The 24,363-nt window shown below is 40.1% G+C and overlaps 1 protein-coding gene across 3 annotated transcripts in view; it reads right to left on the bottom strand.

Annotated features, from left to right (window-relative positions):
* CPED1 (cadherin like and PC-esterase domain containing 1) overlaps positions 1-24,363 on the bottom strand; it is a 320,724-nt gene that overhangs the window by 21,297 nt on the left and 275,064 nt on the right. Inside the window, exons 17-20 of one of the 3 annotated variants that reach the window (XM_081244675.1) lie at positions 18,537-18,673; positions 2,713-2,933; positions 2,363-2,464; positions 1,867-1,954 (exon numbers count right to left, since the gene is read on the bottom strand). In XM_081244675.1, coding sequence (XP_081100801.1) covers positions 1,867-1,954; positions 2,363-2,464; positions 2,713-2,933; positions 18,537-18,673 — 548 coding nt within the window. Of the gene's footprint in view, positions 1-1,866; positions 1,955-2,362; positions 2,465-2,712; positions 2,934-11,045; positions 12,062-12,205; positions 12,997-18,536; positions 18,674-24,363 lie in introns of those variants that run through there. The other 2 variants (XM_081244676.1, XM_081244677.1) reach the window with 2 other exon arrangements.

Below are 24,363 nucleotides of genomic sequence, written 5' to 3'. Positions count from 1 at the left end.
CCAGAGTGAGTGAGCCATGCAGACTTCCCTCCCCCATGCCAGCTCCCACAGAGATTAGTCTAGCAGGGGAGACAGACACCCAAAGCTGGTATCTGTTGAGGGACCTGGATGAAGACACCAGACAATGTTCAAGGAGCTCATAGCAGGAAAAGCCAACTGAGTCCAGGGTGTCAATTAAATCTTCCCAGAGAAAACTGCATTTAAACTAACACTTGAAGGGTGACCAGAAGTTACCCAGCTGAGGGGGTAGTGGGAGAGTGTGCTGTAGGAAGAGGGAACAGTGACTTCCAAGACTTGGAGGTGACTGAGAGCATGGCATGCTTGAGGAGCGGAAACACTCGGTGTGGAGTGTGTGTGTGCGTGCGCATGTGTGTGTGTGTACATGTGTGCATATGCGTGGAAGCAAGGACTAAGTCTGCCAAGGAAGGCGGAGGCCACGTCTTGAGTGGCCATGATGAGGATGATGAATGCCAGTGTCTGATGACAAGTTCAGAGTTCTTTTCTGCCTCCACTTACTCTTGTCCTTTTCTCTTTTGTTCTATCATTCCCCCTCCTCTTCTTCCCTCCTTTTGTTTTCACCCAGTTTGCAAAGACTGATGAGCCCAATGGAAGCCCTGGTGGCAAGCACAATGGTTAAACAGTGTCTGGCACAAGGTAAGTGCCAGAGAACGGTTGGCAGAGATGAGTTCATTCTAAATCTAAGTAGGCATCACAAGTACTCCAGTTCCTGTGAGAAGCCACAGTCAAGGAAGCAAAGCGGAGCTACCAGAGTCCTCAAGAAGGAATTACAAATCTGACCTGCAGCTTTCAAATAACATTAAGAGAGATTCAACTCATAACCCACAGAGACAATTATCAAAAGACCCCTCTTCTAATCCCCGACCATCTCAAACCCTTCAGCTACCCCAGATGCTAAACGTCTCAACTCACTTTAAAAGACCTTAACCCCTCCTGACTCCAAGAGGCTGAATTTGGAGGTTTTATTTGGGCCGCTTTCTACCAGTTCTCCTGCTTTTGCATCACAGATCTGGCGGCCAGGCAGGCAAAGTTTCGAGAAAGGAGAGGAAGGTCCTGTAATTCCTGTTGGAGAAAGCTAGGAGCGCTCGTAATTGACACAAAAATAAATCTCACTCTGTTTACACATTAAATGGACAGCGTCCTGTCTCCCCAGTTCCCAGTGCCCCCCCGCCTCCCGAGCTCCCCTGAGCAATTGCACACAAACCCGGCTGCCTGTGAACTCTTCTTGCTGAGCAAGGGCAGCTGGTTCTCTTAGCTACAGATGTTGTCTATCCTTTCTTTTCTGAGACTTCTATTTACTGTTGAGACTAACTATTTACTGTCTTCTATAAGAACTGGTCAGAGGCCTCTAACTCCTTTCATTTATGAATATCCAACCAGAGGCAAAACGAATGATACTACTTTAAAAATACTACTGATTTTTTAAAGCAGTCAGAAACCATCTTAAAAAGACACCCTTTTCCTAAATACTCATTGATACTGACAATTTCACATGTGTTTCAGCATGAGCCTTTAATGGTGTGTGAAACATTACTGAGGTAAGGAGATACTTAAAGCATGCTCCATCTCATCTACCGCTCAGGTCTTTATCTTTTCAAACTCTGGTACCTCCTTTCTTCTTTTATGAACTCAAAGCATTATTTATGACATATTTATGGGCCGTAGTCCCCTTATTTCCAGGAATAATTATATCTGATTTATAATCATAATCCTTAAGTATATCATCTCCTTTGAATTTTATGAAGGTTGCTTAAGATTATGTAGTGCCTTTTGGGTCCTTTTTCAGACACCAGCAAGGATCCTTATAGGAACCTTGAAGTTCACATAGCCTGGTGAAAATGGGCTTACCTGCGTTAAGAAGTGTACTCCATCCACCGGCAGATGAAATCCAATTCCCAAAGTTTTGATGATCACAAGGATATTGAGTAAATTTTCCCTGTGAAATAACCAGAACTCAAGCCATGAACTTTGATTACATTTCTAGATGTCTGTGTTTACATAAGCAAGCAGAGTGGAATTCCTTTAGAATGTGATAATTGGCATATAGGACTAAATTCTCATTTTATAGATTTAATATATATTAGTGTTGTTTTCTTTTTTGTGGATAGAGTTTTATGTGTCAGGGGGCATGTTTTGATCTGTAGTAAACGTAAACTTGGATGCTGAAGAGCCATCTTGTGATTGGATATAAAAGTATTTTGAAACATTTTAAACTAGACTTTAAGTACTGGATTCTACATTACAAGTTGCCCTTTTATAAAATCTTGATAAAATTCTGTCACATTGAGTAACTTTTTTTTTTTTACTTAGAACACTAATGGCAATTATTCTTGCAGAAATGTACCTCTTTAAAACCTTGTGAATAATTTGCAGGTGATTGGAATTGAGCCACTGAACACCACCAACGACTAATACAGTCTGGCTGGTATTCTCCAGGGGATGTGATCTGAAAGAAAAACAACACATGTTGCCTTGAAACAGATGGTAAACATTTTAACAGCATTGCCTCACATTTCATTGAACCATATCTGGCATCCTGATCACAGGACCTCCCTGTCATTTCTAACTCGTTTTCAGCCATATTACTTGGTATTTAAACTTTTCACTGCATTTGATATACAGCAAACAATTATGACAGCTAGTAAAACATCAATCCATTGTGGTATTGTTTCATTCAAAATAGTTCCACTGTACCTTTGCAAGAGATGTTCAAGGGCTTTTTCAAATGTTGGTCTCAACGAAGGGCTTATCCAGAACTGTGGATAGTAGGAATAACTGATCAAGGTCTTCCCACCATTGACGTTGTGATAGAATTTAGTGCCATGCACCTTCTGCCATTCTTGAAAGGTTTCATTCAATCTTTCGATCAGATAGTACATTATCCCTCTGTTGGTCGAATCTCCAATGAAAAGAATCTATAAGTTAAAAAATTTTGCTTTCAAATCTGATGCTTATATGACATAGAAGACAATATAAAATAAATAATTTGATGAAAACAAAGCCACAAATCTAATTGAAGGACAGCCCTTTAAATGGCTAGAAATGACATTAATCATATTCTCCCCCAAACCTGTTCATTTTCCTTTTCCATATTCCTAGTAATGACATCATCTACTGACCTACTAACTCATGTTTAAAGCTTTTTGCTTTCTTTATGCTGTCTTTAATTTCTCTACCTCTCTTATGCTCTCAACTTTCTCATCGAATCAGCTTAACAAGTTTCATTGATTCAAATAGGCATGAAGTATTCTAGTGCTGTAAGAATACTTAGAGATTTTCCAATCTCTTTATTTCATAGATGAGAAATCTGGGAATCCACAGAGGTTAGCTAGCTTGATGGAGGTCAAGCTACTACTTGAGAAAAGAGCCACAGGACTAGAATGTAATTTTCTGAAAAGCAGTCTGTGTTCCAGGGTGCAAATCCCAGTGCCATTTGCCCTGGAAGCCTCTCACCCATCACCTCCTTCCCATTCCCACCAGCAGAGCCCTGCTTCAGGCTCCGACTGTCTCAAAGGTGTGCTATTGTTAACACTTGCTTAATGGGTCTTCTTGCACAATGGCTGCCCTCTAATTCATTCTCCACCCAGTAATACTGGGATAAATTTCCAAATGTCTCATCTCACTTTCACACTCAAAAACCTTATCGGCTCCCCACGTACTACAGAGTCAAATCTTAACTCCTGAGGTTCAGTTAACATTTGCTGAATTTTTATTGCATATAGGCTTTTGCTAAGTGGAGATTTCACATAGGGTACTCACTTTTAATCTTCATAATCGTGAGGTGTGAATCATTCTCTGTTTCACAGAGGAGGGATTTGAGGCTCAGGGAGACTGAGGTTATAAATCTAGTAAATGGGGAACACAGGACTCAAATCCAAGTCCTTTATCTCCAAGTGCAGGGTCGATGGCCCCATCCTCTCAACACTTCTCCTAAAGTAAGCAGGTCAGATTCCTACTTTTCCACTGAACATGATTTGCGCTCAACAACATCTGTTTTTCCTTGTGCTAATCCATCTGCCTAGAAAGACCCTCTCTCTCTGCAACCCCACCTGTGTAAATTCTACAAATCTCCAGACTCGCCATAAACGGCTCTCTCAGCTGGCCTTGTCCAATGTCCCAGCGAAAGCAACCTTCTCTGTCCTCCATATTTTCATTATAATTTTTATTTCCATTACTGATTTTATCAAAGACTACATGAAATTATGGCTATTTGTCTCTGTATCTTTTTTCTCATATCATATCAAGAAGTATTTGAGGTCAGAGTCAAGGTTAATTTCTAAATTCTAATTTCCCCCATAGTTCTATGCACGCATTTAAAAAATATTTAGTGAACTGAACGTCAAAGGGACTTTTGTTAGAGACAGTTCCTTTTAATGTCTTTGGAGAAGGTTCAATTTGTACTTCAGTTTTTTTCTCTTTCTGTTGAGATTTCCCTTTGCATTAGTCATGTACATATTCACTTCTGATTTTAAGAGCAGTCGCTGCATCACTTCTCAGGCACTAGTGCGTTCGTCCATCCATAGTGAGACTCTGCAAAGGTTTATTTTTTCCAGAGTAAGTGTATTCAAGTAGCTGTGTGAAGAAACCCAGAAGGCATTCTCCTTCAGAATTTGCTTCCCAACAAAGCATAGCCAAACTCAACTGTATGACGTAAGACGTCAAGACCCCAGTCACTGAGTCTCTCGGTCAAGTTCCATTTGGGGCAATAAAATCCCAGTATGAGAAAAATACTTTGTGAAATCACTTGAAATTCTTCCTACTGGACTTGACCTATAATTATTTGTTTGTTTTTCTGGCCCAGATTTCTGATTTTTTAAAAGGGAAACTTTGAATAATCAGGAAAGCTCTTCATTTCAGAGACTAGTCATTATCCAACTCCATCTGTAATAGTTTGCTAGGGCTGCCATAACAAAGTACCACAGACTGGGTAGTTTAAACACCAGAAATTTATTTTCTCATGATTCTTGGCTAGAAGTCCAAGATCAATGTATTTGCATGGTTGGTTTCTTCTGAGGGCATCTCTGCTTGACTTGTAGATGGCCGTCTTCTCTGTGTCTACATATGGTCTTTCTTCTGTGTCTGTCTGTGTCTTAATCTCCTCTACTTATAAGGACACCTGTCATATTGGATTAGGGCCCACGCTAATGGCCTTGTTTTAACTTAATCATCTCTTTAAAGGTTCTATCTCCAAAATAGCCACATTCTGAGGTTATTAGGACTGGGAATTAGGACTTCAACATATGAATTTGGTTGGGTAGAAACACAATTCAGCTTTTTTTTTTTTTTTTGCGGTACACGGGCCTCTCACTGTCGCGGCCTCTCCCGTTGTGGAGCACAGGCTCCGGACGTGCAGGCTCAGCGGCCATGGCTCACGGGCCCAGCTGCTCCGCGGCATGTGGGATCTTCCCGGACCGGGGCACGAACCCGTGTACCCTGCCTCGGCAGGCGGACTCTCAACCACTGTACCACCAGGGAAGCCCCACAATTCAGCTTTTAATACCAGTAAAGGACCTTGGAAATCCAGTTGTTAAGCTAAGTTTCCACTACAGATTTTTCTTATGGGGTCTTTTCATTTCAGTATCAAGACGCAATCACTCCTAGTGTCTCTCTGGGCAGCCAGTAAGATCACTGGGTGTCTGTATTGTGGGCTACAGAGAGAACTACAGAGGTTGAAGAAAATCCAACGAGCTGCATGCTACTGAGAGAAAAAATATGTCTAGATTTCCATTTTTTTTCTGTGGAGTTGTATGAAGATGCAGCCCAGCAGTGCATGAAACGGGCAAAGAAGTTGTGTTTCAGAATTCTTAGGTACTGTTATTTATTAACCAGATGATCTTAGACAAATTATGTGACCTCTTCATGGGTTCACTTCCTTATGTGTATATTGGGGAAAATAATAGCACCCCTGTAAAGGACTTGAATGAGCTTTTAAATACTTATCTTATTCCTGGCATACAGCACACAACAAATGGGAGCCAGCATTAAAGCACAGGAAAGCAAGAAGTGTTTTGGAATGCTTCTAGTGTGTCCTGCAGTGCACTGCTAGGCACTTTAAAATTTGTTACCTACTTCAGAGAAAATGTCAGTAAAGAGAGGAAGCGTCTAAATCACAGCAGCCTCTCTCCTGTCCTATCCACCCTGTTACAGACTCTCAGCAGGGCTAGTAGGGTTGCTGGTGAAACTGAGACTCTGAATCAAGAGCCGGAAGAGAGATCGCCACCCTGAGCAAACCAAGGATCTCTGAAAGGTTCCTCACGTCTGTCTCCACTGCTGATCAGTAACTAACAAGAGCTACAGGGAGGGGAGAAGGAAGCATCACCACCACCATCTGCAAAACAAGTTCTTCTAAACTGCAAACATCTAGATAGCATTTTTCAAGTCTAGCAGACACAGCTCTGGGAAGACTATGTCCTAGAGAATTATTTTAGTGCAGTGCCTTTCTATTCATGAAAGACAGAAATGATAAATTATAACTAAAGTGAAAATGCACTTGTGAATTTTAAATTGCTGGCTCTGTAGGTAAAGCAGTTTTTGGAAGAGGTTAATTGGTATTCCTAACTAAAAGATTTCTGACTTCAAGATATCAGCTTTTTAAAGTGCACACAATTAAAAAATAATACCCAGAATAAAAGTGGTTCTCTTCAGCCACATGATTCATACTCAGTCTTTATACCTTTTAGATCATTTGACTTGGTGAATTTTTAAAAGGAAATTTGCAGATTATTTGTTTTCAAGGTCAACTTCTACTTTAAAAGGTCTAAATTACCATAACAAATATTTATAACTAGCCACACATTTTGTAAATAATTCTTCTTTCCTGTGAAGATTATTGCCCTATACTAGCATGCACAGGTGTTGGTTGGCAGATGCAATCAAAGAAAAAAAACCCAAGTAACCAGTAAGCAATTATAAAAATAATCAATATTAGCAGTAAAACATTAAAACAACTATTTTAATAAAGATTAAAAAAGATTTTTAAAGGTCCAACGATATCATGAGTTCAGGGAAATGAACCCTCTCATATACTACTATGTAAGAACCACAAGGGAGAGATTTTTTCTTTCTTTCTTTCTTTTTTTTTAAACTGTTGAATTCCAAGTGTCCAGAATACTGCCTGGTGTAAAAGTCAGTCCTCATTTGTTAAATGGATGATTGGAAACTTTGATGCTGTGTATATAAATCAGCAGTTTTCTACTTCTAGGAAATTTCATGGATGCCCATGAAAATACATTTAAAAGCAAAATAAACTGGAAGCAACATAAATGTCTATCGGATTGATTATATTAAGGTATAATCGTACACTTGAATTCTTTTAATCTTTTTACAATGATATTGTAATATGGATATATTGTGATGGGAACATTTTAGTTTACGTTTATAAAAAGATGATTACAATCAGAATATAAATAATTGTTGCATTTTTGTAAAAGTAAAGCATATGGATGCATAGAAAAAACCATGATTTAAAAAAAAATTTATTATTTAATTTATTTATTTTTGGCTGCGTTGGGTCTTTGTTGCTGCGGGCGGGCTTTCTCTAGTTGCAGCGAGTAGGGGTTACTCTTCATTGTGGTGCGCGGGTTTCTCATTGCTGTGGCTTCTCTTGTTGAGGAACACGGGCTCTAGGTGTGTGGGCTTCAGTAGTTGTGCCTCGTGAGCTCTAGAGCACAGGCTCAGTAGCTGTGGCACACGGGCTTAGTTGCTCCGCGGCATGTGGGATCTTCCCGGACCAGGGCTCGAACCCGTGTTCCCTCCATTGGCAGTCAGATTCTTAACCACTGTGCCACCAGGGAAGCCTGACCCGGGTTATTTTGAAGTGATGATATTATGACAGTTTATTCTTTTCGCTCACTTGTATTTTCTAAATGAACAGATATTGGCTTTTTAGATTAATTAAAAAAACCAAAGCAGCAACGGTGGCAACAATAACAGTAAATCCATTTGTTTAAAAGCATTTTGAAAATTCACGTAAAAATAATCAGCTTAAATAAACTTTATTTCTACTTTTTTAAATTTTGAAATTACAGTGTTTTTTTTATTGGACTATAATTGCTTTACAATGTTGTGTTAGTTTCTGCTGTACAACGAAGTGAATCAGCTATATGTATATGTATATGTATATCCCCTCCCTCTTGGACCTCCATCCCACCCCTCTAGGTCGTCACAGAGCACCGAGCTGAGCTTCCTGTGCTATGCGGCTGCTTCCCACTAGCTATCTATTTTACACATGGTAGTGTACATATGTCAATCCTCATCTCCCAATTCGTCCCACCCCCCCAACCACCCCCAACCCTGTGTCCACAGGTCCGTTCTCTACATCTATGTCTCTATTCCTGCCCTGCAAATAGGTTCATCTGCACCATTTTTCTAGATCCCACATATATGTGTTAATATACAATATTTGTTTTTCTCTTTCTGGCTTACTCCACTCTGTATGACAGTCTCCAGGTCCATCCACATCTCTACAAATGAGTCAATTTCTTTTCTCTTTATGGCTGAGTAATATTCCATTGTATATATGTACCACATCTTCTTTATCCATTCATCTGTTGTTGGACATTTAGGCTGTTTCCACTTCCTGGCTATTGTAAATAGTGTTGCAATGAACACTGGGGTACATGTGTCCTTTTGAATTATGGTTTTCTTAGGGTATATGCCCAGTAGTGGGATTGCTGGGTAGTATGGTAGCTCTACTTTTAGGGTTTTTTTTTTTTTTTTTTTTGCGGTATGCGGGCCTCTCACTGTTGTACCCTCTCCCGTTGTGGAGCACAGGCTCCGGACGCGCAGGCTCAGCGGCCATGGGTCATGGGCCCAGCCGCTCCGCGGATTGTGGGATCTTCCCAGACTGGGGCATGAACCCGTGTCCCCTGCATCGGCAGACGGACTCCCAACCACTGTGCCACCAGGGAAGCCCCTATTTTTAGTTTTTTAAGGAACCTCCATACTGTTCTCCATAGTGGCTGTATCAATTTACATTCCCACCAACAGTGCAAAAGGGTTCCCTTTTCTCTACACCCTCTCCAGCATTTATTGCTTGTAGGTTTTTTGATGATGGCCATTCTGACTGGTGTGAGGTGATACCTCATTGTAGTTTTGATTTGCATTTCTCTAATAATTAGTGATATCTTTTCATGTGCCTCTTGGCCATCTGTATGCTTTCTTTGGTGAAGTATCTGTTTAGATCTTCCACCCATTTTTTAATTGGGTTGTTTGTTTTTTTGATATTGAGCTGCATGAGCTGTTTGTATATTTTGGAGATTAATCCTTTGTCAGTTGCTTTGTTTGCAGATATTTTCTCCCATTCTGAGGGTTGTCTTTTCATCTTGTTTATGGTTTCATTTGCTGTGCAAAAGCTTTTAAGCTTAATTAGGTCTTATTTGCTCATTTTTGTTTTTATTTTCATTACCCTAGGAGGTGGGTCAAAAAAGATCTTGCTGTGGTTTATGTCAAAGCGTGTTTTTCTTGTTTTCCTCTAAGAGCTTTATAGTGTCCTGTCTTACATTTATGTCTTTAATGTATTTTGAGTTTATTTTTGTGTATGGTGTTAGGAAGTGTTCTAATTTCATTCTTTTACATGTAGCTGTCCAGTTTTCCCAGCACCACTTATTAAAGAGGCTGTCTTTTCTCCATTGTATGTCCTTGCCTCCTTTGTTATAAATTAGGTGACCATGTGTGTGTGGGTTTATCTCTGGGCTTTCTATCCTGTACTATTGATCTATATTTCTGTTTTTGTGCCAGTACAATACTGTCTTGATTACTGTAGAACAATGGCCTAAGAGAATCACAATTAAACATTGGTTCAATAAACCTATCACAGGAATAACACTAATCGTATTTTGAATTCCAGTAGCAGCTTTATTCTAAAGATTGAATGGCTTTTTCCTATGTAGCATCTCTCTTCTGGTCCTATGGTATGAAGGGAGGCTGCCTCCATCCAGGTGGGCTCTGGAGAGGAGCAGAAACATCTGTGTCTCGATGTGTCATTAGAGGCTGGATCTCAGCTCATCAGCGGGAGACAAAGATGTGTTTAGAAGAGTTCTGCATCTGTTCTATTCCCAAAACTTGGCATACAAGGTGTCACTGAAAAGTATATAGGGTCTGGTGTTTTTTCTACTATTTTTCACACCATCATGGACCATAGGACCTAGAAGCACATCCTGTTCTTAGGCTCTATTAAAGCTTGGGCTTACTTTAAAATAGTCTTCTTAAAAACCATGAAATTGTCTTTGTTTTCATTTCTAATTTCTCAGCATTATATAGTCCCTGTATTAGGTGACACAGGCTAAGTGCTATTAACAAACAGAGCCCCCAAATGTATAATGGCCTAAACACAACTGATGTTTACTTCTCCTTCAGGAAAACAGTCCAGGTGGTTCCAGGCAGGGGTATGGGGGTGGGTTGGGGCAGGGAGGTCATTCAGGGTCCCAGGATGGTTAGACTGTGCCTTCCTCAAATATGGAGTCCGAGACCTCACTGGGCATTGATATCCAGCTGGGGGAAGGAGTAAAGAGCTGCCAGGTTTCCTATGGGCCCACCCTGGGAGCTGGGCACATCACTGCTGCTCACATCCCATTGGTTGGAACTCAGTCATATGGTCATGCACCTGATTTCAAGGGAGACTGAGAAATGTAGTCAAGCTTTGTGCCAGAAAGAAGAAGAAATGAGTTTGATGAACACTTCCCTAGTCTTTACCACATTCTCCTACATGCTAAGTCTTTCTGGGGAAAAAAAAAAACACCTAAATTCAGATTTTCCACCTGTGAATTAGTAAAAGTGTGAAGCATATGAAAGCCTAAATTTATAATCTACATAATGCATAAGAGCACTTCTGTTCTTAGAGATATTGATTCCTTGGGACAAATAAGAGCAAGAAATATCATTTATTAGTGAAAATACAACAAAAACTTTGGGAATTTTTGATTGAAATATATGATAAAATAATTTTCATCCCACTTTATTTCATCATGAATAAAGGGAACTAATGATGACGATACTTAACATGTAAATATTTTACTCCATTACCTCCTGTCTCCAAAGTCACCAAAAGTAACAAGGACATAGTTAGCAAAGCAAGTTATAAAGAAATGAAGAGAAGCAATGGGGGCTGTCTGTGTTGAGTCAATATAAAGGTAGTTTGTTAGCTTCTCAGATTCTTCTGATCTGTTAAAGCTAGGAAAGAACTGGGTATATGTAGGATCAATAGACAGGGGAAAAAAAACCCCTTGATTTAAGATAATTTTCTATCTTTCTTTCTTTCTTCTTGCATAGGTTCTATCTTCAATATTCACAAAGATAGGGATATTTCTTCAGAACAACAAAGTGCATGGAGATGCCAACACAGGTCTCAAGCCAGCTAATAGGAACCCACTGGAAGCTTCCAAGAGGGGAAGTTACACAGGAGCTTCTTGTCCATTAATCTAGGCAATGCCTGCTTACTGGAGAGCTCTCATCTTGGTAAATAAAGAAAATGAAAGTGAGGTGAGGAGGAGTCCTATTCATTACATCTAGTCCAGGGCCAAGCATAGCCCATACGTTTAGAAAGCTCCACAGTGATTCCAATGAGCCCCATGATTGAGCGCCATTGCTCTCATAAAATAACTTCCCATTCTAAGTGAGGTATAGGGTGATTCAGCTCTAATATGAAGCTGAGACTGATCAGATGGCTAATGATATTTAGGGCATGATGAAAATCTAGCTCATCAAAGCGTCTCTCTGTGAAATGTAATCCGATTGCAACGAATGTTTTTTCAATGATGCATTTGATTAAACTAGCTATAGAGGACCAAACAAATTGCTCTTTGGGGTCCAGAACAGATGAAAACTGACATGTAGGCAAATCACTCTAAAACACATGAAATTTGGCAGAAAAGAAAAACAAACAACTGAACAATATCACCTAGACATAGATCTTCTAACTGCTTGGAACAAAAGTATGTATCTATTTTGCTCTTCTCTCTGGATTGTGGGCATTATGTGTAAGCCATCCTTTCCTGGTGAGAGTCAGGTACACTCCTTTTCTTCTGTTCACCCTTTCTTACTGAAACTGACAAGCAACAATGAATTGTGTAACCATAATGGAATTCACGTATTAGTCAGAACATATTATTACAAATTGGGCGTACTTCAAATATGTAAACACCTTTAAGTCCAAGACAGTACTTAACTTGCAAACATAGCTTAAAAATGCAAGTTACATTTCCTGTTTTAACAGCTGAGTTTAAATACTTTCAGTAAATATTGCCTTTTTATATTTTCCTTTCTTAATTGCACTCTTCTCTCAGATATTTTATTGCTGAGTAATAAAATACTGAGTTTGTCAGTTGAACTATGTTTCTGACAAACAAAATAAAAGCTCGTTTCATTCAGTTTTGGTCAACCTCCTAAGTTCTTTCAGTTGTAAATTTCATTATCCTACTTCTAAACTATTTCCTATGTATTTTGCACTGTGATTACAAAGTTATGCTCCGATAAATTTTTCTAAATGTTCCAACCAAAGTTTATTAAGTAAGAGGTGTGTATCTATTTAGAGACATTTGTCAAGAGTATAACTGAACACATAGTTTGTTCTTTTTCAGTGAATTTTGCTTTGATTCAACATGATGGCATATCACAAAACCTATACATATCTACAACAGCTTACAAATGAAATAACTCATATTTGGATAGATTTAGAGTAAGAGGGGTCTTGTATTTACCTGCCCTCCAGACACGAACAAGTATGCCATAGAAAGTGATACAAATGCTCTGAGGAGAAACACTGTGCCATCTTTCTGCAGAGATCAGCCTCCTGTTCACTGAAGTAAAGGCAAATGACTGAGGTATAAAAAGTTTGGTCCTGCTTACACACCACTGAGTGCAGTGACATTCCTGGTCAAAGTTACTGGAAAATTGAACGCCTTTTAAAATCCCAACTGATCTGTGTTTTGTTTCTTCCCCACCAGTGGGCCTCCATTTCCAAGTATAGCCTTCCATTCATCACTGGAAAGCAGTGGTAAAAAGATGTAAAAGGTCATAATAACAACATAAGGAAATTCAACTGAGAGAAATGATTACTGGAGATTCTAAAGAAAGCAGAACACTGTTTGAAGGCCTAACTTTCCAATACTTCTCACGGGCCCCGTCAAATTCTGTTGCCTTTTAATTGGATTCTTCTGAGAAAGATAACTCAGTTTAATGTATTCCCTTAAAGGTTGCCTTGATTAGGATTTAAAATAAACTTCTGTTTTTTTTTTTTGTAGCACAACATATTTGCACTACTGTACACGGTAACAGTGACATTTTTGGCTTCTCACGGTAAAAAGTCTGAGTTTTCCATATTAATTGAAAGTTTTCAGATGAGTAAGGGTACTATACCATTAGAAATTGCATGTCTAGGTATGTCCCCACTTTTACACAATCCAAGAGGCATAAGCTGGACCACACAGAAAACGAGTAACTCAGAATCACCTCCACTGCACTCCTTGCCTGCTTGGTTCCTGCCCATTGTCTGTTCCCTCCATTCTCTGTTCCCTCCAGTAAGAGAAAATTCAAAGAAGGCACTAAGCTTGAGGGATACAACTCTCACCATAGGTTCTTTTGAGAAAAAATGAAGATCTTTATTTTTTTCTCGTTCAATTAAACTATTTCAAAGTCATGTGATTGGTAGATTGCCTATAACTACCAACACCACTCTGCTCAGGCACTTTCTCTTTTGGCAACTTTTCCAGACCTTCCCAGTCCAGGTCAGGTGCCAGCCTCTGGGCTTCTCCCAACATTTGCAATGATCACGGTATTTTGTAACGATCACTTCTCTCATTTGCCTTCTTCCACTAGAAATTTGGCACCTTGGAGGATCGTGGTGTGCACACGTAGAACAGATCCTTAACTCAACAAAACTAGATGAATGAATAACAAGGTGACATCCCAAAAGTTGAAAAAGTGTTCTGGGCTTAATTGTGTTAAGTGGTCAGCTGGATTCCACTCTGTGAGAACATGTTAGGGATAACTGAGATTGCAAGGTTTCTGATGTGGGGCAGCAGAGTTACTCTGATGCCTTCAATGAATAAAAGAGTCACTTCATTTCTGAGTGCCAGTCTGAAGCTGCTGTCCTTTTGCATTTGTGAAGTGAATTTCTGGATGATATCACCCAAATAATATGCCTCTTTTCTTGAATGTCTGACATGGCAAAAAGAGTCCCCTACCTGCACCTCACTCCCCCAAAGAGTCAGGTGTTTATAAAACAAAATATTTGTGTTACTTGTTTCCCAATTTTTGTAACTGATAGGCTTTAACATGTATTTGTCTTTGAAATAGAATGGTGATTATAAAAAGTTCTGGGTAGGATGAGAACTCCCTTGCCTCAGTAATGAAATATAAGAGTTTCACGATCACTTTGTATGTTTATATTTTTCTCCAGGAGAATGAGAAATAGATGTATAGGGAAAACCTTCTGCTAACCAACTCCTATTCATAAGTGAAGCTTTCTTAAAATAAGTGCGATTTCATAGTTGTAATCGTGAATGTTTACACAATTATCTCTGTGCTGTGTGGTACATGAGGGTATAAACCTGTCTGCGCATTACCAAGTCCTGTGATTCGGAATATAAAATGTCTTTCTCAGTTTTTCCCTTCTTTGTATTTCCACGGTCTCTGCCCAAGTTTTGATTTATACAACTTGTCAAAATATAGATTTTTGGATTTAAAAAGGTGCTCACACACTGTAAACATAAAGGTAACACACATACATGTATCCCCTGCTTTCCGAAAGTTCAATTTATGCCACTTCACTTTTCTGAAAGACCTACATTAAGACAGGCATTTTTCCTAAAAGTGAAAATCCTCTTCGGATTTCTTTTGCTTAGCAAAAATAGGTACTAATATAGGTCTTTCAGAAAAGCAAAGTGTTGTCAATTGAACTTTCTGAAAATCGGGGATACTCTTCACTGCCCTCCATTTCGATTTACGAAAGCCTTCATAGAAGCGCTCTACTTTTGGATAGCGGGGGAAACCTGTATTTAAAAAGACTTCTTCACACTTTGCCAACCATAATTTACTACCTGAATTGGCTTCACGGCCATATGACCTTGGCATTCACACAGGGTCTGTGTGTAAAAGGATCCTGTGCTTGGTTTATTGCTCTGCTTTTGCCTTCTCAAAATTCTTAATAATTATTGAACACAGGGTCCTGCACTTCCGTTTTGCCCTGGGCCTGGCAGAATATATGGCCAATCCTGTCACCATCCCACTCCTCCCCTACTTCCCTCCACTTACGTAATCACTCTTTTTAAAAAAAACAATTAATTAATTAATTAATTTTGGCTGTGTTGGGTCTTCATTGCTGCCCTTAGGCTTTCTCTAGTTGTGGCGAGCAAGGGCTACTCTTTTTCTTTTTTTTTTTTTTGCGGTACGCGGGCCTCTCCCATTGCGGAGCACAGGCTCTGGACGTGCAGGCTCAACGGTCATGGCTCACGGGCCCAGCCGCTCCGCGGCATGTGGGATCCTCCCGGACCGGGGCACGAACCCGCGTCCCTTGCATCGGTAGGCGGACTCTCAATCACTGTGTCACCAGGGAAGCCCCGAGCAGGCTACTCTTCATTGTGGTGCACGGGCTTCTCACTGTGGTGGCTTCTCTTGTTGTGGAGTACGGGCTCTAGGCGCACCGGCTCAGTAGTTGTGGCTCATGGGCTCTGGAGCACAGGCTCAGCAGTTGTAGCTCACGGGCTTAGTTGCTCCACGGCATGTGGGGTCTTCCCGGACTAGGGATTGAACCCGTGTCCCCTGCATTGGCAGGTGGATTCTTAACCACTGTGCCACCGGGGAAGTCTAACTTATGTAATCATTCTTAAGGGCTTGTTACTTCCAGAAATATTCCGTGTGTGTAAGCATGTCTGCATTAGGTTTTGCATTGATGAGATTATTCTATACGTATTCTTGACTTTCGTGGCTTCCTCAGTGTGGTGTGATAGAATTTTTCCATTAAACAGTCTCTGCCCCCCCAGCACCATGCTCATTTCTTCCTGCTGTAGGCAGTCTCCATACTATTGCAGGATGGTTTTTCTAATTCTGGTTGTGCCGCTGCTCTGCTAAAAATGTACAGTGCTTCCCTGCTTCAAACACACTGGCTTCCCAGTGTGCTTCAAACACACTGGCTGCCCTCCTGCTGGGTATAAAGTAAATTGGCATCCTGGTAAACACAGCAGACTCTGTAGGACCACTGCCAGTATGCTGGCAAATTTGAGTTTCTGAGCTTGCAAGTCTGAAGGACGCTTCTGGACGCAAAGAATCACTAAGACAAGCCCTCACTTCCTAGCAGCCAGCTGGTTGGTCTCTGCAGGGATCGCCTGATCTGAACACACGCCTTTATTTTCAGACTTTGTAACATCATCTCTTTCTAACGCATAGGAAGAAGAGATCTTCCATTTTTCTTATCATTACTTTGTAGAGTTGCTAATAATTGAAATGAACAAACAGTATTGTGGACTTCGTGTTTGTGTCCTCCCGAAATTCACATGTTGAAACCCTAATTTCCCCCTCCACACCCGCCCATCATGTGATGGTATTAGGAGGTGGAGCTTTAGAAGGTAATCAGGTCTAGATGAGGTCATGAGGGTGTTGGCCCCATAATGGGATTAGTGTCTTTATAAGAAGAGGAAGACATTAGAGGTCTCTCTGTCTCTGTCTCTCTACCTTATGAGGACACAGCAAAAAGGCAGCCAAGAGAAGCCAGGAAGTGGCCTCTCACCAGAACCCAACTGTGCTGGCACCCTGATCATGGACTTCTCAGCCTCCAGAACTGTTGAGAAATAAATATCTGTTTAAGTCACTCAGGCTATGGTATTTTGAGACTGACAGGGAAGGCATTTAGCTTTCTACAAAGTTGATTAATCTACAGCAGGGGATTAGATCATATAGAGTTATTCTTATTTTACAGATGAAGAAAAGGAGCCTGAGAAACAATGTGTCCTGTCCAAAGCCATGGACTTTAGTGATGAACTTTAACATCTACTGACTTTCAGGTTAAGAGACGGTGACATCTCGGAATCTTCCTGAGGTCAGAACGAGATTCTGAAAGTCTGGAGAAGTCTGACTTATGACAATGACTATTTTCATTGTTTCCAGTCCTACCTTTCTAGGATATGGAGGTTGGGTTGTCCAAATTGGTGGTTCAAACTGCCTGAGTAGTGGTCACTTACATACATGTGTGATCACAGGTGAATTACTCAATCTCTCTGAACTTTAATATTCTTAAGTAGAAAACGGATCTAAAAATATCGACCTTATAGACTTGTGAATAGGAATAAATAAAATTTTAACTTATTCATTTACTCAACAAATATTTATTAAGTGACTATTATGTTACAAACGCTGTGCCAAGCAAGGAGATTATGGTAGTGAATCAAACACACTGGCTGCCCTCCTAAAGCTCAAAGTCTGATAGGATTTAAGGTGTGAACAAGTCAGTAGCACGGTTCTTTGCACAGAATCAATGCTCACTTAATAATATAGCAACAGAAGTTTCTGACATTTCTTTTCTTCCCTTCCCTTTTTTTTGAAACTAACTAATATTGCTGCTTTATCTTTAGACACCCTCTCAGTCACAAACTTTGGGGCATTTATATTAGAATCTCCATGAAGAAGAGGTCCATTCCCCTGCCTTGCTTATCCCACCTGTCATTCTTCTTTAAACCATTTGCTGGTAGAAAATCTGAACATAGGCCTAATCTGAAATATTGACATATATTTACTCCACTGCACTTTATGAATCATAGAGCTTCTTAAAAAAATCAGTTTTTGAAATAGTCTTGCCCATGCTCGAGAGCTTGCAAACAGTTTGTAAGGAAATGTCCATCTAATAAAAGGTACTTTGAAAGTCTGCAGAAGGATTACTTACTTCATGTTAACCAAGCATCTCAGTCTATGTGCCCAGTTCGCACGTCCGAGAGCTCTGCCAGAATCTACCTAGTCAGAGCACGCCTAGCAAGGAGACACTGCATGTCCAAGAGATCAGCTTAGAAGCCACACTAAAGGAAAAGCAGCCTAGCGAGGTCCATGCGAGACCTGCCCGGGAACGTGAGAGAAGATCAGGAAGGTTAGTGTGTAAAAACCATGCTATGCACGGGGTAAGCTGGAGCAGAAGTCTTACATGCAGGAACATTCCACCGCCTGTGCAAGCCACAGATGGCTGTTTTAACTGCAGTGCCTTGCGAGAACTGCAGTTGACAAGGCCAGATGCTCTGAATCACCAACTGTCAGTTGACATGGCCAGCCGATGGGCTGAGAAAACCAGCATGGAACTGGGTCAGCACAGGACATGATTTTAAGAGCCTCAATCTGTCAAGTAGACTTATTTGGAAATAACTGAGCATTGTGAGCAAAAATTGTTAAGGCTCTTCTATGATAATGCATTCATTCAAAAAGCCAAACTGCATTCAGTTAGCTGTCCTCTGCAGAGTGAGGGAGAAGGAATTGGTCTAGTAGGTACAGTTTTGGTGCCATGGGTGGTGTAAATGAAAGGTCTCCCCCACTGATCCAGAGCCTACCTTCCTTCCTCCCAGGCACTGCTGGAGTTGAGGCTTAGTTAGGACACCATAGTGACAGTTGTGAGGCTGCCAAGTGATTTCTCTCCAGTCACAGGTCCTGTTGTCTGAACAGCTAAGGCATGGCACGATCCACTGGCCTGGAAGAGACAGCAAAACTTCCTTGGTTCAGTTTCTATGGGTGAAATTATAGTTTGTAAGTAAGTCTAGAATTCAGCGATGGCACACCATTACAGAAATCACAGTGAGGAGACCACTTGTACATAAACCCAGTGGAGCAGTGCATGGCCTCCTGCCAACCAAACAGAATCTCAAGTAGTAATGGGTTTTTTTGGTTTCTTTTTGCGGTACGCGGGCCTCTCACTGTTGTGGCCTCTCCCGTTGCGGAGCACAGGCTCTGGACGCTCAGGCTCAGCGGCCATGGCTCACGGGCCCAGCTGCTCTGTGGCATGTGGGATCTTCCCAGACCGGGGCACGAACCAGCGTCCCCTGCATCGGCAGGCGGACTCTCAACCACTGTGCCACCAGGGAAGCCCCAAAGTAGTAATGTTTTGAAATAACACAGTTCATGCTGAAGTCAAGTATGAATTCTGTTCCATAAAAACACATACTTAAAAAAAATTAAAGTGATTGGGTACTACTCACTTATTATTTATTTTCAAACAGTACACGGGGCACTTAATAGGACCAAAGTATATAGGGAGCCACTGTTACTGAGGTAGTTGGCCACACATATTTCCTGGCCTAAGACATGCTTAGGTTACCAATCCAATAATAGTTACATTCTCTGCTCTCCAGAGATTCAAGATACGATAAGACAATTACTTTAATATTCTGATAATTTATTGTTTTGAAGAATAGCAATTGCTCCTTAATTTGATTGGTGGCCTTTTTGCTGTGAATCTCTTCACCTCCTTCTAGCTCTGTCACCTTAATTTTTTCATCTGTTAGATGAGGTGTGTACTGTTCTCCTCACATGATTGGTATGAGGATTTAATGGGATAATGTATTTAAAGGACCCAGCACAGTTAGCACATCATATTCACCTTTGTTAGCAGCTGATTTCAGGCACAAAGTAGGGCACAAGCTTTAGTAAATGTTTATAAGATAAATGAATATTCTCAAAAAGCTGCATTTAAGATCTTTCTTGTTTTATTGATAAAGTAACATGCATTCAAAACACTGCAGCTTCTAGTGTGAGTGGACACATTAATAATTTATTAGAAAAATGTCATGAAATGACTTTTGATTTTTGTTTTTTCCTTGTTCATCTTTTCAGGAATGGAGTGTGAACCAGCATGTTAAACATGGAGCAGTTATTTGTGCCCTTTGTGGAGAATACCTTGATGTCTTCAACAATCATCTGCTCTACCCAAAAGGTCTTGCTTATGTTACTGCTTCATGTTTCTCTTCAAAATATTGAGGAGCTATGGGACTTCCCTGGTGGTGCAGTGGTTAAGAATCCACCTGCCAACGCAGGGGACACGGGTTTGAGCCCTGGTCCAGGAAGATCCCACATGCTGCAGAGCAACTAAGCCCGTGTGCCACAACTACTGACCCTGCACTCTAGAGCTCACAATCCACAACTACTGAGCCCACGTGCCACAACTACTGAAGCCTGAGCGCCTAGAACCCGTGCTCCACAACAAGAGAAGCCACCGCAATGAGAAGCCCGCGCACCGCAAGGAAGAGTAGGCCCCGCTCGCCACACGCAGCAACAAAGACCCAACGCAGCCAAATAAAGAAAGAAAGAAAAGAAAAACCTTTGTTTAAAAAAATATATTGAGGAGCTAAATATTCCCAGATAGTTTTTGAATTAGAAAGGAAAGTTTTTAACAAGTTTATCCACTCTGGCTTTGATTTATGGTTCTGCTAACAAAGGTATCTGGTGTGACACTAATTTTAGCAGGAAGAATTTCTACTTTCAGGGGATGAATAGCCTTCATTTTACATTTCATGACTCGGGGATGTCAGAAGTGTGTATGTGAGGGTTTGTGTGTGTGGAAATAGTTACAAATAACAAAATACAGAGAGAGATCTAGTTTATAGCTCTTACTGGTTGATCACAGAACAGCCATAAAAATGAATGAAATTGGGTCATTCATAGAGACATGGATGGACCTAGAGTCTGTCATACCTAGTGAAGTAAGTCAGAAAGAGAAAAACAAATATCGTATATTAACGCATATATGTGGAATCTAGAAAAATGGTACAGATGAACCTAGTTGCAGGGCAGGAATAGAAATGCAGACTTCTTAGAGAACGGACCTGTGGACATGGTGGGGGGAAGTGGGGGTGGGATGAATTGGGAGATTGGGATGGACATAAATACACTACCATGTGTAACATAGATAGCTAGTGGGAACCTGCTGTATAGCACAGGGAGCTCAGCTCGGTGCTCTGTGGTGACCTAGATGGGTGGGATGGGGTGTGTGGAGGAGGTCCAAGAGGGAGGGGATATATATATATACGTATAGCTGATTCACTTCGTTGTACAGCAGAAACTAACACAACATTGTAAAGCAACTATACCCCAATTAAAAAAAAAAAAAGCATGGGTATATGAAGAGAAACTGGGAGAAACAGAAGGAAATAGAAAGGAAAGGAGACAAGAAGAGTATGACTTCCAAGGAAGAGAAGAATACACACAGCAGAATTGCTTGAGTGGAGGACTGTGCCAACAGGAGCAGAGAGCAGAGCTACTGGACAGTCCAAAAGTCATGCGGACTTGTTTATCCCTCTTACCATACAATTTTTTCTTTGCTTTGATTTTTAAACTTAACGTGAATTCCAGAAAACTGCCTTATTCAATATCTACCCATTAAATATACTATGTCCACAATTTCAGGTCTGGTGAATGACCTTCCATTTCTCTACATACCTATCATTCTCCATCTAGGAGGGTTTTCATTCAATACAGTGTTGAAGTATGTACCCTGTTAGGTATTAGGCACTCTTGTTGTTAAAATAAGGTAATAACTAAGAAAGAAATAGTTAACATTGTTATAGCACCTCTCAGATGTCAGGGATGTTCTGAGCACTTTAATATATTAACTTATTTAAACTCAGAGCCACCCTATTATCACCCCCATTGTGCTAATGACTTAACTGGGACTCAGAAAGGTTAAGTTACTTGTCCAATATATTCCAGCTAGGAGGTGGTAGACCCATGACTGGAGCTGAAGAGTCAGCTTCAGAGTCCATGCTGTTGATTATAATGTGAAACCTCAAAAATTATAATCAGGTGAGAAGGGTACAATTTATACATGTAAAAAGCTTAATAATAGGTAATTCATAATTAAGGAAAAATATCAGTGTGGTACTCAAAGAGCCTGGGCTTTGGAGACACACACACCTGGGCTCTCCTTCCAGGTGGCTGTGGACCTCAACTCAGTACATTAAAGTCACCTGGAAAGGTTTTTAAAATCCTCATGCCCAGGTCATACCCTAGACTGATTGATTACCTCAGAACCACTGGATATGGAACTCAGGTATCAGTATTTTATTTAATGCTTTTCAAGTGATTCCAATATGCAGTCAAGGTTGAGAACCACTGTTTACCTTGGAGAAATTACTTAATCTTTTCATGATTACATTTACTTCTCTTTAAGAAAAATATGTAGAGCATCGGCCACAGTGCCTTTAGACTAGAAATTGATGAATATATTTTACCGTGCCCACCCAACTTCACCCTAAGCAAGCCATGGCAGTTCAGAATAAAGACAGCACCATGGGGGTCAGAGTTGTCTGGCAGGTTCCGTGGAGCAGATAAAATGTGAAGAGGGATTTGTGAATAGATAAGATTTGGAGAGGTGGAATGGATGATTTTAAGTGGAGACAGACCTGACAGGAATGAGACTGAGGAAGTGACTACTCTCCACGACAGGCCGTATATATTGGAGAGAAAAGGAAGGTCTGCTCGGTGAAAGGTGTTTCCAAGTTTGTAGATGGAGAGAATAGCAGTCATACTTAAAGATAACAACACTGAACATCTGGGAGTGGTGCTGAGGTTTGAATGGCAAAATGAAGACTGTTCTCAGAAGTGTTTGTTTCTCCATCCAATTCTCTTTTATAATTCTCCGCGGTTTTCATTCAGAATATATCTTGTTTTCTAATTCTAATTTTGCCCTGGCATACACAGTTCGTAACCAGTAATCCACATCTTTCACATCTTTGTTTGGCTCCTAATACTATTTGATTTAGACACGGCCTTTAAGTTTATCCTTCGTCGATGAATTCCTCGAGAAAACCTCCTTCTGAAAGAGTCTTATTTTTTCATAGAGATTTTGTGGGTTGTGGATACAGTTGGAAGGGGCCTGGGATCTCCTCTTTTCCATCCTCTTCTTTTATAGTGAGGATAACTGAGGCCCAAGATGTTAAATGACAGAAGTGGGATCATGCCAAAAACAGGGCTGGACCAGAATCGAGGTCTCAGAGTCTCCAGTGTGCTGATCCTTTTATCACGTTAGGTTAGGTCAGCTCATAATCATCAGTTGAAAATGCAATATGGCTCAGCAGTCTCTCTGGTAGCACTTATAGAAGAAAACCACAAACAGGTTGTCGCAATAAATGTATTTTTATTTTTAAAAGCTGGATTTATTCAGTGGGTTCGTGTACTCAGAGACTATGTTTTTAAGAAGATTCTTAATTTTCTTTTTCATAAGATAGTGGTATGTTGGGGACATAAATGTGTTTCTGCAAATGAGATATTATTTAATAATACTTTGAAGGGCTCAGTTTTCCTCAGATCCTTGAGTATCTAACAGCGTGTGTATCCCCTCCCCAAATACTGTCTCCTCAACCCACTCAGAAACTCATTGACAGCTAGTTTTGCACAAACCAAGATCTTTGGCCATTTGCTGCTAAGGCTGAAGAAACAAGTGACCAGTTGCATGCACAGAGATCCACATATGTATTAGTTTGTGGGCATAAAATCACATGCACATAAAAAAAAAGATGCCTGATTGGGTCTATGAAAACTTAGCTCCAATGGTTCATACTACTATATATTTATAGTCATAACTCTTTGCATTTTTGTATCACTTAATAATGCCTTTTTTATTGTGAGTTAGCAATACTACTTGAAATAGACATCTGTATAACATCTGCAGGACTGGGCTTTCTTGACATTTTAAATGATTCCAGCTCAACAAAAATTGTCAAGAAGAAGGACATAAATTCTGTATTATATATGTAAACAATGAATGAATCAAAGCTGTGAGTTCTGAAATAAAGTATGACATATGTCTTAGGGAATAACATTCTGAGGAATGAAATTGCCTTTTGGGAGAAGTTATTTGATTTATCATTATAGCTTTATATTTAATGCAAGTTAGATTTCAGCCATTTAAGTGAATTGGATTGGGTGATATAATGGAGAAAAGAAGTTCGACTTTGTGATTTAGGGCCATGGTGAGATGTAAAATCATATAAATGACAGCACTAATTCCTGACTCTATAATGCTATAAAATAAGGCAGTTTTTACTTAAGAAGAAAAAATACATCTATATTTTCAATATTAGAAATATTAAAGTGTAAGTTGTTATATTTCCTTCCAAAAAAAGATACGATAAAAGCTTTTGTTTACATATTATAAAATGCAATCTAAATTATTTTTTTTAAACATAATTCTCATTCAATGATCATATAAATTTCTTCTTTCTGCAAATTAGAAGAATTATTTTTTCTTTACTGAGCAAAATATTTTATTGTTAGCTTGTGTCTTATAGTTAAATTATTTTCAAAAGGCTAGAATTCAACTTAGTAAAAAAAGTCACTCAAAATTATATTAGCTAGTGTTATTGAAAAAACATTTTTCAAGGAGAAAAA

The sequence above is a fragment of the Mesoplodon bidens genome (assembly GCF_964165515.1).
Source record: "Mesoplodon bidens genome assembly, chromosome: 9".
NCBI lineage: Eukaryota > Metazoa > Chordata > Mammalia > Artiodactyla > Ziphiidae > Mesoplodon > Mesoplodon bidens.
This window is presented reverse-complemented; position numbering and strand designations above follow the sequence as displayed.